This window comes from Metarhizium robertsii (assembly GCF_000187425.2).
Source record: "Metarhizium robertsii ARSEF 23 chromosome Unknown MAA_Scf_6, whole genome shotgun sequence".
Taxonomy (NCBI): domain Eukaryota; kingdom Fungi; phylum Ascomycota; class Sordariomycetes; order Hypocreales; family Clavicipitaceae; genus Metarhizium; species Metarhizium robertsii.
Genome location: NW_011942204.1, coordinates 1,422,023 through 1,437,643, shown reverse-complemented (window position 1 = coordinate 1,437,643; position 15,621 = coordinate 1,422,023). Strand labels below are relative to the sequence as shown.

The 15,621-nt window shown below is 52.8% G+C and overlaps 6 protein-coding genes across 6 annotated transcripts; 3 read left to right on the top strand and 3 right to left on the bottom strand.

Annotated features, from left to right (window-relative positions):
* Positions 1-1,616, top strand: MAA_06405 (uncharacterized protein; the record flags this gene model as incomplete). Its single annotated transcript, XM_007824403.1, has 2 exons — positions 1-335; positions 440-1,616. The coding sequence occupies 2 exons, from the start codon at positions 1-3 to the stop codon at positions 1,614-1,616; spliced, it is 1,512 nt and encodes a 503-aa protein (XP_007822594.1).
* A 1,561-nt stretch (positions 1,617-3,177) lies between these two features.
* MAA_06406 (RNA polymerase, subunit H/Rpb5) lies at positions 3,178-4,117 on the bottom strand (the record flags this gene model as incomplete). The annotated part of the gene is made up of 3 exons (XM_007824404.1): positions 3,178-3,703; positions 3,842-3,924; positions 4,028-4,117. The coding sequence occupies 3 exons, from the start codon at positions 4,115-4,117 to the stop codon at positions 3,178-3,180; spliced, it is 699 nt and encodes a 232-aa protein (XP_007822595.1).
* An 883-nt stretch (positions 4,118-5,000) lies between these two features.
* MAA_06407 (uncharacterized protein) lies at positions 5,001-6,738 on the top strand (the record flags this gene model as incomplete). The annotated part of the gene is made up of 3 exons (XM_007824405.1): positions 5,001-5,147; positions 5,351-6,517; positions 6,616-6,738. The coding sequence occupies 3 exons, from the start codon at positions 5,001-5,003 to the stop codon at positions 6,736-6,738; spliced, it is 1,437 nt and encodes a 478-aa protein (XP_007822596.1).
* A 1,553-nt stretch (positions 6,739-8,291) lies between these two features.
* MAA_06408 (serine/threonine protein phosphatase) lies at positions 8,292-9,072 on the bottom strand (the record flags this gene model as incomplete). The annotated part of the gene is made up of 2 exons (XM_007824406.1): positions 8,292-8,829; positions 8,897-9,072. The coding sequence occupies 2 exons, from the start codon at positions 9,070-9,072 to the stop codon at positions 8,292-8,294; spliced, it is 714 nt and encodes a 237-aa protein (XP_007822597.1).
* A 1,816-nt stretch (positions 9,073-10,888) lies between these two features.
* Positions 10,889-12,649, top strand: MAA_06409 (GTP binding protein; the record flags this gene model as incomplete). Its single annotated transcript, XM_007824407.1, has 1 exon — positions 10,889-12,649. The coding sequence occupies one exon, from the start codon at positions 10,889-10,891 to the stop codon at positions 12,647-12,649; it is 1,761 nt and encodes a 586-aa protein (XP_007822598.1).
* A 210-nt stretch (positions 12,650-12,859) lies between these two features.
* Positions 12,860-15,475, bottom strand: MAA_06410 (WD repeat containing protein 36; the record flags this gene model as incomplete). The annotated part of the gene is made up of 3 exons (XM_007824408.1): positions 12,860-15,113; positions 15,178-15,386; positions 15,455-15,475. 3 exons carry the CDS (start codon positions 15,473-15,475, stop codon positions 12,860-12,862), a joined length of 2,484 nt encoding a protein of 827 aa, XP_007822599.1.
* Positions 15,476-15,621: the final 146 nt, after the last annotated feature.

Here is a 15,621-nt window from a genome sequence, read left to right as displayed (position 1 = left end):
ATGCCCGTCTATTCAGAGGCCCCCGGTCTGCGGGCCTTCCGCGACGATAAGCCGACGCTGCTGGTCTGTTGGTGGGCAACATCCTTTTGCACACTTATGATACTGCTGCGTGTCCTCGGTCGGTTTATAAGAACGGAACGGCTATTTATTGAGGATAAGATTGCGGCACTGGCGGTGATCCCGCTCGTTTTGCGCATGGTTTGCGTACACTTTATACTGATTTACGGCACTAACAATGCCGACTTCAGCGGCCTGGACCTCACCGCTGTACAGTTACATCACAAGAGCGTTGCAAGTGGACTAGTTTTGCTTAGCAGGTTCTTTTATGCTGCAACGTATGTCTCTCCCGGCTGCCCGGCTGCACTAGCCGCTTTGCTCTCTCGTGGATGGTGTCGCGCCAACCTATTCTCGCCCTGGCTGCTAACTCTTGACATCATAGGTTGTGGACTCTGAAATGTTGCATTCTCGAGTTCCTCAAACGCATAACGGACCTCACGTGGGAAAAGCACCACCACACAGCACTCATCGCAATCCGATGGACGTTGCTAATAACCTTTATTGGCGTCGTCATTAGCGACCTGACCGAGTGTCAGCCATTCCGCATGTATTGGCAGGTTCTGCCAGATCCCGGCGGTCAATGCCGACAAGGATACGCACAGCTGATCACCATGGCTACTTGCAATATCTTCACCGACCTTTTACTCGTCATATTCCCGATACCAATTATCTTGCGAAGTAACATGCTCGTTCGAAGAAAAGTACAGCTTGTTCTGTTGTTTTCGCTGAGTTTGTCTGTCATCGTCGTCACCATTTATCGAGTGCCTCGCATTATACAAGAACATGGTCGGCAGCAATATCGGTCTCTTTTGGCCTCTGTCGAGCTCTTGTTTGCGACCGCAGCGGCCAATGCCTTGGTTTTGGGCTCATTCGTTCGCGACCGTGGAGTCAAGAAGCAAAAGTTCCATCGCAATTCCGGCGCCGACTCTTTTGATCGATCATCCCACCCTCGCAGACCAACTTTGCATCGACAATGGGGTAGTGACGAAGATCTTGTGAGAGACGTTGGGCTGGGTGTCGACGCGGAACTGCGAGAGCAGCTGGACAGCCCCGACGTTGAACAGTTCTCCCCTGTAGGAAGGATGGCGCCCAACCTCGATGCCGACATCAACTGGCAAGGCTCGAAGCGGCGAAGCCCTACCGAGCAAAGCGACGACTCCCTGCTCCCACAGGACCCATTAACCAAGGTGGATTCTAACAAGAAGCGTTTGTCATTTCTTGACGTCGGAGGCTTGCTTGAAGAATCTGTGGCCGGCAGCAGCGGAAGTTATAGACGGGGCAGCTATACGTCCTCTACGCTGGATCCTAATTCACCCAACGCCGCCCCTCCGCCTTCGGTACCAGCCTCCAACAACGGCGTGCGGCGAGGCTCGACGGCTTTGTTGCAGGATCTAGGCGGTCTGCTAGGACCGCTTAATACGAGGGCGGCCAGAGCAAAGTCCAAACCCGGGACAGAACTGCAGCCTATACCACAATCACGCGAGATACAAGCACACAATCCTCACGGAAACCCGTCGCCAGAACTCAAGGACCCGGGCGGTCTGCTGCTGCCGAGGTGAAACAGTGCCACGTTGCCTATTCTTTGATTGGTTTACGAGAAAGTACCCTGGAGCCAATGTCCTTTCTCATACATTGTCTCATCTGCGGCTCGGGCATGCACGCAGTTTTACGACTACTACTCTTCTTCTTTTTTACACACCTGGAATGCGACACAGATCTTCTCCAGCGTTAATGTGTTCATGTCTTATAGACGGCGGTTGTCAACCATGGAGTTTGGGATATATCACGACGAGCCTACAAACTATTGGATAATATTTACCACGGACATTTCGGGGATGAGCCAAATGCATTGCTGTCTCCTCTATAATGGGCTATTTACGAGTACTATGTTTCAAAGTGGAGGATATTGATTTTTGCATGTTTTATGTTTATGGATGTTTTATACTTAGGGATCGGGGCACTACTTGGGAGGCGGTGTCACGGTGCATATATATACCCGGCAAGAAGCCATGTTTGGGATGGTCATTTGGAGAATTCATTCAGCACGTTACGATAAGGGCAGTTTTGGTACATGATCGTCATGGCATACAGTATATATGCATTTGTAAAATTAGACGCAATATGACTACTACTTGGTTACGTTGTTAAAATGTCTCACGGTCCAGATATACGAAGACAAATGGGTGTTATTCTTCTATCCCGGGCAACTTACATCTGTTTCCACCTCTGAGCGAGATGCAAACCAGCAAAATAATGGAAGTGGGAGGGCTATCATTCTTGGAGGCCAACTATACTAGATCCTGGCGTTTTGCAGCTAGTTATTTTTACTCTTTTTTTTTTGTATCGTTGTTTTGTTGTCTTTTTTCTCGTCAAATTCACGTTTATTGCTGGCTTTGGGTTTGGTCGGACTCCAGTGTGAATGTTCCTCGGGCGCCTGTCCTTGATCCCCCCGTCATGCATGGCGTCGAGATGCCCGGTGATAACCAAAGCCCCGGCCCGGTGACTTTAAATTTGCATGTATGCAGGTGATGGCGATTATATACGCGTTTATCAGGAGGCGCACCGTGGCCCTCCCTCCCTGTGCACGAGACCAAGATCTTTTTCGAGAGGTGGTTGCTTGGCCAGCAAACAGGAGTCAGCTTTCCCGCGGACAAATCGTATCATGTGGCGCGGCGTATAGATGCCATTGTCTCAGGTCAGATGTCATCGCCACCTTTGCCGAGGGGAGTCGCGTAGAGCGTTCCGTGTCCTGGGCTGGTCCGACAGCCAACTCTGTGATGTGTACGGACTTGATGCGCAGGGGGAACTTGGCCGCCTGAACCGCATAGGTGGCCACGAGCTGATTCAACGGTTTCACCATGCACTCTTTTTTAGCTGCACAACACGCTGCGGTAGAGTTCTGATTGTACAGTTCCGATTGCACTTCTACCTACCACGAATGGATAAACCCCTGAAACGCCGCAGTTTTTCTTTTCCCAAATGCTGAATATGATTCGCCTTCACTCTTCCACGTCGGCCGTGAAGCTGCGGTGTAATCGCAGCCTGGCTCTTAGTTTCACCCACCTCCTCTGCTCGAAATTCCCATATCCAATCTCGACAGAGACCCCTTGGCAACCTTCCTCAGACGCACAATCTGTAACTCGCATACCGACCAGCCGTCTCGCTGACTCGGATAATCTTGACGACCTGCCCTCTTTTCAACCCCAAATACCTTGCCACGGGGTCCTTTTGCAAAATCCTAGGCAGCTGCGTCTCCTTCAAACGGTATCTCTTTAGCAAGGCCGACTTCTCATCTCTTGAGAGCAACACGTGTCGGGGCACCAGCTCGTGGTGCGTAATGTTGACCAGGAGATCGTCTTCGAGGAAACACTCAATCTTGGCGAGGTTCTCGACACTAGCGAGGGACTTGCGCGCGGCTGGGGACAGCGGGACGTGGGTGACCATGATGCCGGTCTTGTAGTTGTTTGAAATGGTGTATTTGGCGAACTGGCGGATCTGACCGACGCCGAATTGCTTGTCGGTCAAGAACTCGACCCATACAGGGCCGCAGTCGGGGACGGGATCGGGGTTGGACTCGGTTGCGGGGGGAGTGTTTTTCTTGAGCATGGCGTCGCTGGGACGCGCGGAGAACTGGAGCTTGGAGCGGCTGTTTTGTGGGCGGGCGGGCGGTTAGTCCTTGTAGCCTGGTGTTTTGAAAGTGTACCTGTGAAATGAAAAAAAAAGAAAAAGACGAAAAAACCGCCCGTTTGTGACGACTTTGTTTTGGATGTTGGATGGGACGTACTTTACTGAACCATCTGGGTTGCAGTACTCGTCGCGAAAGCGATCCAGCGAAATGTTGACTTCTTCTTCTGCCAATTCGTACTCCTGGAGCAAAGCGTCAGTCAGTCTACGGTGGTCGGGGCGGAAGGATATGCTGCAGGGCAATTTCCCTGTTGCCGCATTTTTTTCTCTTGCGGACATGACGTACCCGATCGGCGACCATCTCGTGCACCGTCCTCCAGGCCCTCCAGAGTCTCACGACCTCTTTGGACTTGGCATCGTTGGGCAGATCCTCCATGGTGACTAGCGTGCTGCGTCTGCGTGGTTTATGTTGCGCAAAAAGCAGAAACACAGAAGGCGTGGTTGAACTCCCGTCGCTGTGAGAAGATGTCGTTGGAAAATTGTTTGCCCTTTTGCGCAGCCTTGCAGCTGGGCTCCGGAGGTGGGTACCCTACCAGGGACTTGACTGGGTTCGAGGGGAGCGGTCATGTGACGCGGCGAGGGCGCCCCACCTGGGCCGAGCAGCGAACAGAGCCGAGTGCCTGCCTACCTGGTACAAAGTAGCCGTGCGGGACATGGACAGTCTATCCCGCCACAGCCAAGCCTCAGTTCCCGAGAGTTCCAATGTTCCAAGTTGGCCGGCTCGTATTGGTCCAAAAAGGGGCTTTGTGGCCGTTGGACCTTGGACCCTTGAAGATGGACCGACTTGACCACTAAGTCTGACCCAGACCCAAAAAGGGGCCCCGTCTCAATGTCGGCTCCAGCCACGCATGTGCCGTCTGTGCCTGTTCTGGGCGGACTTTGATCGAGCGCCCAGCGGTCCAGCCGTGGTGTTAGTTGAGGTGTTTAGCAGTGGTTTAGCAGTGGTTCAGCAGTGGTCCAGTGGCTCAAGTCGACATCTGGAGGCTGGGGTCAAAAAGACAAAAAGGCACATCCATGGTGCAAAAAGACCAGTTGACCACATCACCAGAACCACATTTTTTTTTCTCGACGGCCGCACCTCGTGCCAGCTCTCCGCCTCTTCCTCTTTGACTCTGGACCCTCCCCTATTCCTATTACCATCCAATCCCCCAACCTTCCAATACAACTCTCGTCTATTGCTCGCGAGGAAGACCCTCGACGGCTTCGAATCGGCCTCTTCTACTCGGTATTCTTTTGGCATCTCTCTTTCGACAAGTACAATGGCTGAAGCTGCTGCGCCCGTCAAGCCTCAGGCTCAGGCCCCTGCCGCCGAGTCCCAGGCCCGACCTACTCGCCCTGATGAGAAGGCCTTCAACGAGGCTCTCGCCAAGGCTGAGAAAGACCACAAGGCATCCATGGATCGATTGGTACGTTGACGCCGTCCCAAAGCTTGTTCAACACCCGCAGTTTTTTTTTTTTTTTTCCTGTCCTCAGCCCCCTCGTTTTGCGACACCCGACTTGTCTTTCCAAATCTTGTCGCATCTGTATATAAGAAAGGGCAAAAGAAAAAAAGAAAAACCTGTACAGACATTTCGCTGCCTTGAAATCCTCTCTCTAACTCCACAAATAGAACGCCATCAAAGCCAAGATCGACATTGCCTTGCCCAACAAGAACAAGGACCAGCCCAACCCTACCCAGAAGCGACGCCAGGAACTCATTGCTCAGGCCAACGAGATCCGCCAGAAGCAGGCCGGTGGTAAGAGCGCCCGTACCACCAAGCTCGACCAGATCAAGCGTCTCGACGAGCAGGTCCGCAGCCGCATCGCCGAGCAGAAGACCGCCAAGGCCAAGGTTTCCTTCAAGAGTGCCGAAGATGTCGACCGCCAAATCGCCGCCCTCGAGAAGCAGGTCAACTCAGGTACCATGAAGCTCGTCGATGAGAAGAAGGCCCTTTCCGATGTTTCCAACCTGCGCAAGGTTCGCAAGAATTTTGGCCAGTTCGACGATTCGCAAAAGCAGATTGACGACCTCCGCGCCAAGATTAAGGAGATCAAGGACAGCATGGAGGACCCCGAGCAGAAGGCCTTGTCCGAACAGTACAACAAGATCCAGGCTGAGCTTGACACCATCAAGGCTGAGCAGGATGAGGCTTACAAGGGCATCTCCAGCTTGCGCGACGAGCGCTCCAAGCTCCAAGCCGAGCAACAGGAGAAGTACACCGCCATCCGAAAGCTCAAGGACGAATACTACGGCCAGAAGAAGGCTTTCCAGGCCTTTGAACGTGAGGCCAGGGAGAAGGCCAAGGCGCGCCGCGAAGCCGAAAAAGAACAGTGGAAGAAGGAGACCTTGAAGAAGGAGGCCGACAAGGCTCTTGCCGAGGCCAGCTACCCTGCTTACTCGGACGAGATTCGCCGTGCCAACAGCCTGCTCCAGTTCCTCGACCCTACCCATAAGGCCGAGACAAAGGGCCCTCTCACCGCCGACAGTGGCCTGGGTGCTCAGGCTCAGCGAACTGTTGATGACTCTGCTCTCAAGGGTACCAAGCTGGTGCGCAAGGAGGACCGAGACGACGAGTACGCCCCAGCTGTGAAGAAGGGCAAGAAGGGCAAGAAAGGGGGCGCCCCTGCGGCTGCTGCCCCCGCCAAGTTTTTCAACTGCCCTCCCTCTGTTGTCGAAGATTGCGCTTTCATTGGTGTCGACCCTCCCATGGCCAGCGCCGACGTGCCTACCGTTATTGAGAAGGTCAAGGCCAAGATTGAGCACTGGAAGAACGACCAGGAGGCTCAGACCCAGCGAGTAAGTGCCATTGCTACATCGACAATGAAAATTCCAACAACACGGTTCACAAAAAGAAAAGACAAGAAAAGAAAAAATTGCTAACAAATATTATTCAGAACATCGAAAAGGCTAAGAAGCAGATCGAGAAGCTTGAGCAGGAGGGAGCCAACGGCGACAAGGTTGCTGAAATCACCGAGGGTGTCAAGGACGCCTCTCTCAACGACAAGCAGGAGTCATAAATTTGACCTCCTGCAACTTACCGCCAAGTGTAGCCCCGTCTGAACACGTCGGCGTTTTCCTGACCTACTCGTCTGGTCGTCCCCGAGCAACACATCCATCCACCTAAATCCAAAACTCTACTAAATCCATTACACTTGAAAAGTTATTTCTACATGTCGAACTTACCTGGGGACAACAAATAAAAGGGCAAAATTGGTCAATGGGCTGGGTACATACAAACTTCTGACTGGGTACATACAAACTTCTGACTGGGTACATACAAACTTCTGACTGGGTACAGGCAATCACGTAGCAAAGGTGTGGCTTTCTTTGTTTGAAGAAGGGTGTTTTGTCTGTAACATAGGCGCCAGTTGAGTTTCTGTGAGGGGTCAAAAGAGAGCCCGGGCAGAAAAAAAAGCCATTTACTTTGTTCGAATATATTGTCTCATCATGACTGTTGATTGACGTGAGCTGCAAATGGTGAGAGCTAGCGTGTTAACGTGGCGCAATCCGTAGACTGCCGGGATTATGGAAAAACAAGCATGCTTCTTCGGGGCCTGGATTAGAGGCATGTACTGTAGAGAAGCAAAGGCAGTGCCAGAGTATCCGGGTCGATTTTGGCTAATTTGGCGTCTTGTGCTTTATACCCTTGGGCGCCGCGAAGTTGTCAACACTACGGAGAAGGACCGTGGACAAGACTATGCGAACGTGGCTGTGGGGGATCCAATCCTGTCACACAGAGAATGTGACGCCACACTACGGATATAATATGTTGCAACGGGGGTCCTTTGACATGCAGTCTGTGAACACTGCAGATACCTAGGCCGATACGGAGTATACAGGTGTTTTAACAAGTAAAACAATAGGGATGTGCCGAGCTGCCTCAGACTCATCAGACTTTGTCAACCGTCATTGGGACCAACCAAGACTTATGTAGCTGAAGCACCCGATTAATGAAAACAGTGTAAACACACATGTAATATTTTGAGAGCATGTTACACACGTACTGTTAACGAGAGAGTCGGTTCAGGTCTACAGCATCGATTTGCTTCATAAAGCGAATGGACACGAGTCAACTGATACAAAGAATATTGGTGATTGCTGTAGGAATTGTTAACACAATGAGCGATATGAAGTCTCATATCTCTGGCTTCCACGGATACCCACTCAGCGGGTATTACGCTAAGCTGACTTGCTCTTTATTCAATTGAAATGATAAAAATCCACCATCACACACCAGATGCCTTCAATTTTATGCCTTCTTGGAAAACTCCATGCGCCAATTGCAAACTACAGGTTTCAACGTCTCCTCGTCCAAGCTCATCTACTATCCAGAAAAAAAAAATAGGAGAAAAGAAATTCTGAAAACTCTGTCGCCGTTGATGCAAATGCTAGAAACAAACATGAGACGCGTTTCGTCGTTACAAGTCGCACCATGGCTAACTGAATGTCGTCGGCTGGCCGTATAGCATCGTGATAGATGGTGTCGTAGCTTTGTCTTCGTGTCCAAGAAATATACAAAAAAATTTAATGTTCGCCTGGAGGCTGAGCAGCAATACCGCCCGCCATCCTTTCACCGGAATCCCCCGTAGTAGGATGATGGCACAGGTGGCAGGTGCGCAGTAGTAGATGGTCGTCGAGCCGGTGGCTGGGAACCTCGGCGGTCCAATGCCAAATCTCGACCTGAATACGATGTCGGTAGGAATGGCGCGCCAGATAACGCCGGGGGCGCTCGCCGGCCCTCGCTGCTGGTGCTTGTGCTCCCTTCAAGACTGCGGCGCGTGGCCTTCCGGTGTCCATTCAGAGCACTCAGAGGTGGATCTTTGACGGCAGGTTCATCATCTGCCGGCAAGGATAATTCCACAAGTCCGTAGAAGTATTCGAGAACTTCGGGGTATCTTTGGACACTTGCTTGCCAATCTTCATCTATGCCACGCTTAAGTGCCCCTTGAGCCTCGGCGATTTGGTTTGGATGAGGAGGTGCATTATAATGGTAGAAGGAATGAGCAGTAATCTGATCCAAGTGCGTGGTGTGGGCGTTTTTTCGTCTCTCAGTAAGCAGACGAAAATACTCCAAGACGTAGTCCTGAGCATGACCCCGAACCCAAGAACTGTTTCCACCGCGTCAGCAATCTCGTGCCTGATAAGAACATGACAGTTGCTGAAGCAAGGACTGACCGTATATCGTTGTATACCGATCTCATCATGTGGTCTTCGGCTTGGCGAATGGCCATCTCCAGACCTCGGGCTTCACATTCACAAGCCAAGGTTGCCGGGGCATGGCATATAGCACAGTTTGGGTCCATGGAGACGGAGCCCTTGGGAGGCTTTGATGCTAGGGCTCTAAAGGACATCTTAGTAATGGGTCAAGCGAGGGTGCGGCGATGATAATTGCTGGGTCAAGATTCTATGGCCGTGAGGGCAACACAGCAAGGCTGAGATTTCTGGGGATGGTGACAAGCCATCAAGCAGCCCAAGCCAACGTTGCCCGCCAAGTACCTGTATGGCTAGTCCCAAGGCAATCTCACAGTCTTTGTAATGTTGGCAAGGGCAGACGAGGCTACACTGAAGCTCGGACACATGAAGCTTGTTGGCGGCTGGGTAAAAGAGCAACGGGAGGACAACAATGCTAGGACCGAGGAGTGAAGACGCGTTGGAAGGGAGAGAGGAGGAGGAATTGAGAGAGTGGTGAAGCAACTGACCTGCTGGACGGGGAGTGATCTACGTGCTAAGGGAGGAGGGACTGTACAGAAAGGTGTGACCATAGGCGGACAGTTCGAAGCAGGAAAAAAGTCATATGGCAGATAGGAGAGCAGTTGGCGTCGAGTCCCAATGGTCAGCCTCCTGCAGCTCCGGCACCTCTGGCACCTCTTGGTCTCGCGGCCCGGCACCAGGCGCTTGTGGTGGAGGGTCAATGACGACGGAATGGGTGGCCGAGGTTCAAGATTGGTGCTTGTTTGCTCGCCTGTTTAGGTGAATGAATCAATGTACGGTGCGCTCCGACCGGTAGTAGGCAGAGTACTCGGTACTGCGTCTGCGTCTGCGTCTGCGTCTGCGGTATCGTGGTAAAAATTCGCAGACGAGAATACAGCGGCAGACAAAAGTCGGTCGACGATTGAAATAGGGACCAGTTGACGAGTTGGCCCCCCTTGTACCGGATGCTGGCCGCACAAGCGATGGAAGCGGTGGAAGCGGTGGTGCCACGTCTTGAGAGGTGTCGTGGCTCACATTGAATCCTCACAACTGGCTGCAGCCGTCATGCACAACCGCCCAATGCTTTCTGTCAAGTTGCATTTCGGGCCCAAGGTGCCAAATGGGGCTTGCACTGGTGGATTGCGGCAATGGGGGCCTCTCGTCTCGAGCGAGGGCCTTTGAATGGCCCATTGATGGTGGAGGTGCGGTTCAACGACGAAGCTTTTGAGGAACGGGCCGAGGGTTTCGCACTTCCAACGTCATTTCCAGCACGACCTGGCCGTGGTGGATCAACCAGCTGGTAACAACCGAGCTCGAGTCTCGCGGACGATTTCCCAAGATGTGATATGTATCAAGATTGGGACAACACAAGCTGCTAAGAATGGGGCGGTGTGGGAAGGGTGCAGGATGCAGGGAGATGTGAGGCGCCGCAGAGGCGGCCAGAGAAACCGCGTCTTGTCACCGAGGGCTACGATGGGAAGGAGCGACCTTGACTTATTCAAGTGCGGTGGCCACAGCGTCAGCTTCTCATGCAAACCAGTCGATAATGGAAATGAAGCTGAGGTTGAATTGTACAATGTCCATACTTGGTTTGCATCGACATTGTTTACAGAAACAGGCCACCTTGGGACCGTAACTCAAGGACCTCTCCCGCACAACAAGTGTTACCCTACAAGAACACAGCTCTCAAAGTCGATTCGCCCAAGCAGATTTATAAACGGCGGGCCGATTTCCCAGTACCACCCCGGAAATGTCAAAATTCTCCTACTTCGGCAGTTATTGGTGAATGTCTTGCCCAAAGTAATCATCGGTCGTTGATTGCATTTATGCCGGCCCACGTCCCTCCATAAATCCCATCTGAATTTAGCCCACAAATATTTCCTCGGCCCATCCATGCACCAAGCTTCAAGCTTCACCTCCCTCTCATAATCCTCCGCGGAATCCAACTCTCTGCAACACTCCATTGCGACTGGCCTCATGCCGTTCTTGCGATCGGTGGCCATACGCCAATGCACCACCAGAGGCACTCGGATAGTGCTTGCCGGCCGTCCAAGCTGGCAAACGCGATGCACATCTAGCTCATCACCCCAACCCACGCTCAACAATCTCCCCGCGTCACGATTAAACCCTAGCCCCGACGACTACGCCTCTCCCAATTTTGCAGACAAGGCCGAACTGACAATCTACGCTGGAAGAGGCGGCAATGGCTGCGTCTCTTTCCTGCGCGAAGCTTTCTTGCCCGATGGCCCTCCCAACGGCGGCGATGGCGGAGCAGGAGGAAATATATACATCCAGGCGGCCCATGGCGAAACATCACTGCATAAGCTAGCCAGGAGACGTTTCATTCGTGCAGGCCGCGGCAAACATGGCCAGGGGAGTGCAAAGGGCGGTTCACGCGGCGAAGATGTCATCATCACTGTACCGGTGGGAACGATAGTGCGGGAGCTTGAAAGGGAAGATCCAGCCGGCGAAGAAGCTATGAACATCAAAGCGTACAGGGCATTGCAGAAGCAACGGAGAAAGGAGGAACTACTTCTTCAAGAGGAAAAAAAGAGACGCGAGAGCGTGGAAGAGGCACACGAGGACGAGATTCTCGACAGAAAAGGTCGTCCAAAACAAGCACCAGAAGACGAAGACGAAGACCTAGAACTCGATGACCCAACCCGCCAAAAATGGCTCCTGTACCCTGGAATGTCCAAGTCCGAAATGAAAAGCACTTCGTTTCCACGTCTGCCGCGCCGTCATCCTCTCCTCCAACAACCAACTGCCCCGATCTACCTCGACCTATCCCGCCCTACACCTCGGCCCATCCTCCTCGCCGCAGGTGGAATCGGTGGCCTGGGAAACCCACACTTTACATCGCGCGAGCACCCCAAGCCAATCTTTGCTACAAAAGGCGAAGAGGCGGTTTCTATGAAACTCACACTGGAGCTGAAGCTACTTGCGGACGTAGGACTTGTTGGTCTTCCGAACGCGGGTAAAAGCACGTTGCTGCGAGCGTTGACAAACAGCCGTACAAGAGTGGGCAGCTGGGCATTCACGACGTTGCAGCCAAACATAGGGACCGTGGTGCTGGATAAATATTCAGGGCAGCCCACCGCACGAAGTCATCGGAAACCGAGTATAGAAGCAGACGAGTCTTCCGGCGCAGCCCTCGAGCCTAGGACGAGGTTCACCGTCGCGGATATCCCTGGTCTTATCGAAGGCGCTCATCTTGATCGCGGACTAGGGATAGCCTTTTTGCGGCACGTCGAACGAGCAGGCGTACTCGCCTTCGTGATCGATCTTGCTGCGGGGAATGCTGTCACGGCTCTCAACGCACTATGGCGCGAGGTCGGTCTTTATGCTCAGATGCGAGATGAGGAAGACCGTGATCGCGAGGCCGAGTCCCGCGTGGACTGGGATTTTGCATCAGACTCTTCGCGGGGGCCGATTAACCTTATGAACGCAGAGTACGCTAGTCCCTCGGCCTTTGAAGAAGGTTCGGCACAATCGGGGCTTCACATTGCTGGGAAGCCGTGGTTTGTGGTCGCCACAAAGGCGGATCTACCCAATACACAGGAGAACTTCAAGGAGCTGAATGCATACCTGGATAAGATAACAAACGGGGAAGTTGCGCACCCTAGTGGCGTGGAGGGTGCTTGGACGAAAAATTGCGCTGCTATTCCCGTGAGTGCAATTCACGCGCAGGGTGTGGATAGGATAGTCCACTGGACTGTAGGGTTGCTGGATGAGTAGATATAGGCGACAGGACTCGAGATTGCAAGAGAGCAATGCATACTATAACCACCTTGTATAATAGTTCATGTACCATAATGTAAACCTTTAATTTTTCTGCGTTTTAAATCGACCACAGGACCTTTCCTAAATCCTGATATTCTGTTGCACAAAACGAAATACATATGCCCGTCATGCATCTACGGCTTCAGCCCGTCATTGTCTCTCATATTATTCAGGGGAGGGCATATCCTCCAAATCAGCACTGTCCAGGGCCTGCTCCTGCTTGGTCTCGCTCTCCGTGTGCTTACTCTCGTCCTTCTGGTCCTTCTGGTCCTTCTGGTTCTTTTGTTTGTTCAAGGTGTTGTTAATCAGGGGCGTAGTATCGTTAAAGATCCTCAGGAGCATAGCAGCTCTATCTTCCTTGGGAAGCATAAGATTTAATGAGTGAATACTCTTCCACAGCGGCAAGGCCATCCGTTCGGTGAAATCTGGATCACCTGCCTCGGGCTCGATGCGAAGCACACAGCAACCCATGCTGACATCGCGAACTCTCTCACCTATCTCATCAAAATTCTTCCACTCTTCGTCCGCAATGCGGGGGAACATTTCGATGAGGAGCTTACGAAGGGTCTCCTTCTTGTGTAGGTGAATGACCCGTGGTTCACCAACATATCCTTGGACGATTGGCATACCTTCGGACTGGATGCGCCAGCGGCACACCTCGGCTGAAGGGGCATCCTGCTTCATGTACATGCGTACACCGCCGTGGACGAAACGCACGCCACGGCCCTCGTTTTCGGTGAGGATATCGCGGATGAGGGCCGTGGTGTAGTAGATGGCCTTGGCGGGCTCACCGAGTTCGTTGCGGACCATGTAGCGGTTGTCGGGAAAGCGAGTAGAGAGATTGTAGAATTGCTTGATGTTCTGGATGACAGGGTGGGACGGGTCGAGGTATTTGAAGGGTTCTTCGGGAGGACCAGCTTTCTTGGATTTGGTGACGGGCTCGGCGGTTTGGACCAGCGGTGCAGGCGTAGTAGCAGATGAGTCGGCTTCGGTCTTTGCCTTCTTAGCTGTCTGTTCGCTGTCGTCCTCTTCGTGCGTTCTCTTTGTGCCTTTTGTGCCAGCATCATCCATGACCGCGTCGCCCTCTGGCTTGGATTCGGTGGTCTTGGTGGCAGCAGGAGCCTGAGCGGCCATCTCAGCTGGCTTTACCTCCTTCTTTTCATCAGAGGCTTCCGACTTGCCATTGGTGGCCGCCGTCTTGGGCTCGTTCTCATTACGCGCCTTGAAGTCGGTCTTTTTCTCTAGAACAGTAATGAAGAAACCACCGGTGTCCTGAAGGTGGGGATAGACTCTCATGCATCGCTCCAAGGGCAGGTCATAGCACTCAGTTCCTTCCAACTTGGGGAACATAGTTTGAGAAACACGACCAGGCACCACGCCGTCGTTCTCCTCCCGGGCGAATGTCTCAACCTGCTCCCATGTATCCCACATGCGACAGGACTTGTCCATAATCTTCCATTTCCTCATACCTGGTCTTCTCACGAGAGCGGGAAGCTGCTCACTGCAGTCAAGAATCTCAACATTACCAGGGCCTCCGCATCGCTCGATCGCTGACGCAATGACGGACTCGTTCTCCACGGGGTTCATGCTACAGGTCGAGTAGACAACTCTGCCGCCGACCTTGAGAAGTTGCAAGGCTCGGACGAGAATTCGGATCTGGGTGGTATGCAGGCCAAGAGCGTTACCTGGCTGCCAGTCCTTCCACAGGTTCGCATTCTTTCGCAGGGTACCGTCACCGGAGCAAGGAACATCGGCCAGAATACGATCGAATTTGAGGTAGGTCGGCTTGGCCGTGGGGTCGGTTGAAGGCAGTTTGAGGGAAGGGAACTGAGTGGCATCGTGATTTGTGACGATGAGGTTAGGGGACGACAGACGCTTCAGCTGGTGAACAAGCATATGCCCGCGCTTATAGTCGGAATCGTTGGCGATGAGGAGGCCGGTGGCGCGGCCGTTGTCAGAAGGGTCAGCTTCTAGATCGGCGTCAATCTCATCCTGGGTCTCGTTTCCGAGGTCCAAGCCGTCTTCCTTGGCAAACTTGCGCAGAACTTTGCGGACACGGGCCTCCTCGCCCCGGTGAATCATCTCGAGAAGCTGAGCAGACTTGCTTCCTGGAGCGGCGCACATGTCCAAAACAACCATGCCAGGTCGGAGATCCATCAGGCAAGGAGGAATCATGCTCACAACCTCCTGTCTACTAATATTTCCCACGGTGGTCTCTGAAACCAAGAATTTCTGGAAAGCGGAGAATGGTGGGAACTTGCGCACAACATTCTTGGGCGTAGTCATCCACCAGGCAAGCTCATCAGGATACCACGGCACAGGCTTCGGGGGTTCCACGGGTCTACCATCGTGGTGCTCGATTTTTGTAATCTCGGGGATATATCGTGTCTGAAGAAGCCTTTTGACGGCCAAGGCATGCCTGCATTTCGAGTTAACACGCGAGCGCAAAGCCAGCGATGAGCGATTGGGTCGCAGCAGCCTACCCTTTAGAGCCAGTAAAACGAAAGCTGTTGGGCAACTCACGCCTCAAAGCCTCCCAATACTGCTGCTTCTCCTCCTCGGGCAGCTGGAGCAAAGCATTATAGTACTCCTCCAGCTTGTCGTTGTTCTTGTCGAAAGGTGCATAGTCGCGCCAGCCGCCATTGGCTTGCGCACCGCCGCGGCCACCTCCGCCACCGCGTCGACCTTTTCCCTAAACAAAGACAAAAAGTCAGTATCCGGTTGGTGTGTAGGGGTCAATTGACCATGTATGCAACTTACTCTGAAGCTTTTCTTGCCCATTGTGGTGATGTACTGATGGGATGAATCGAGCTGTTGGAGGAAATTTTCGGCTGGCCCAAAAAAAAAGGCTGCTGGCAGAGCAAGTGCACGCACATGCCCCGCCATGCGTTTTTTATTTATACGGGACAAGCGCCCGCGCGAATCCA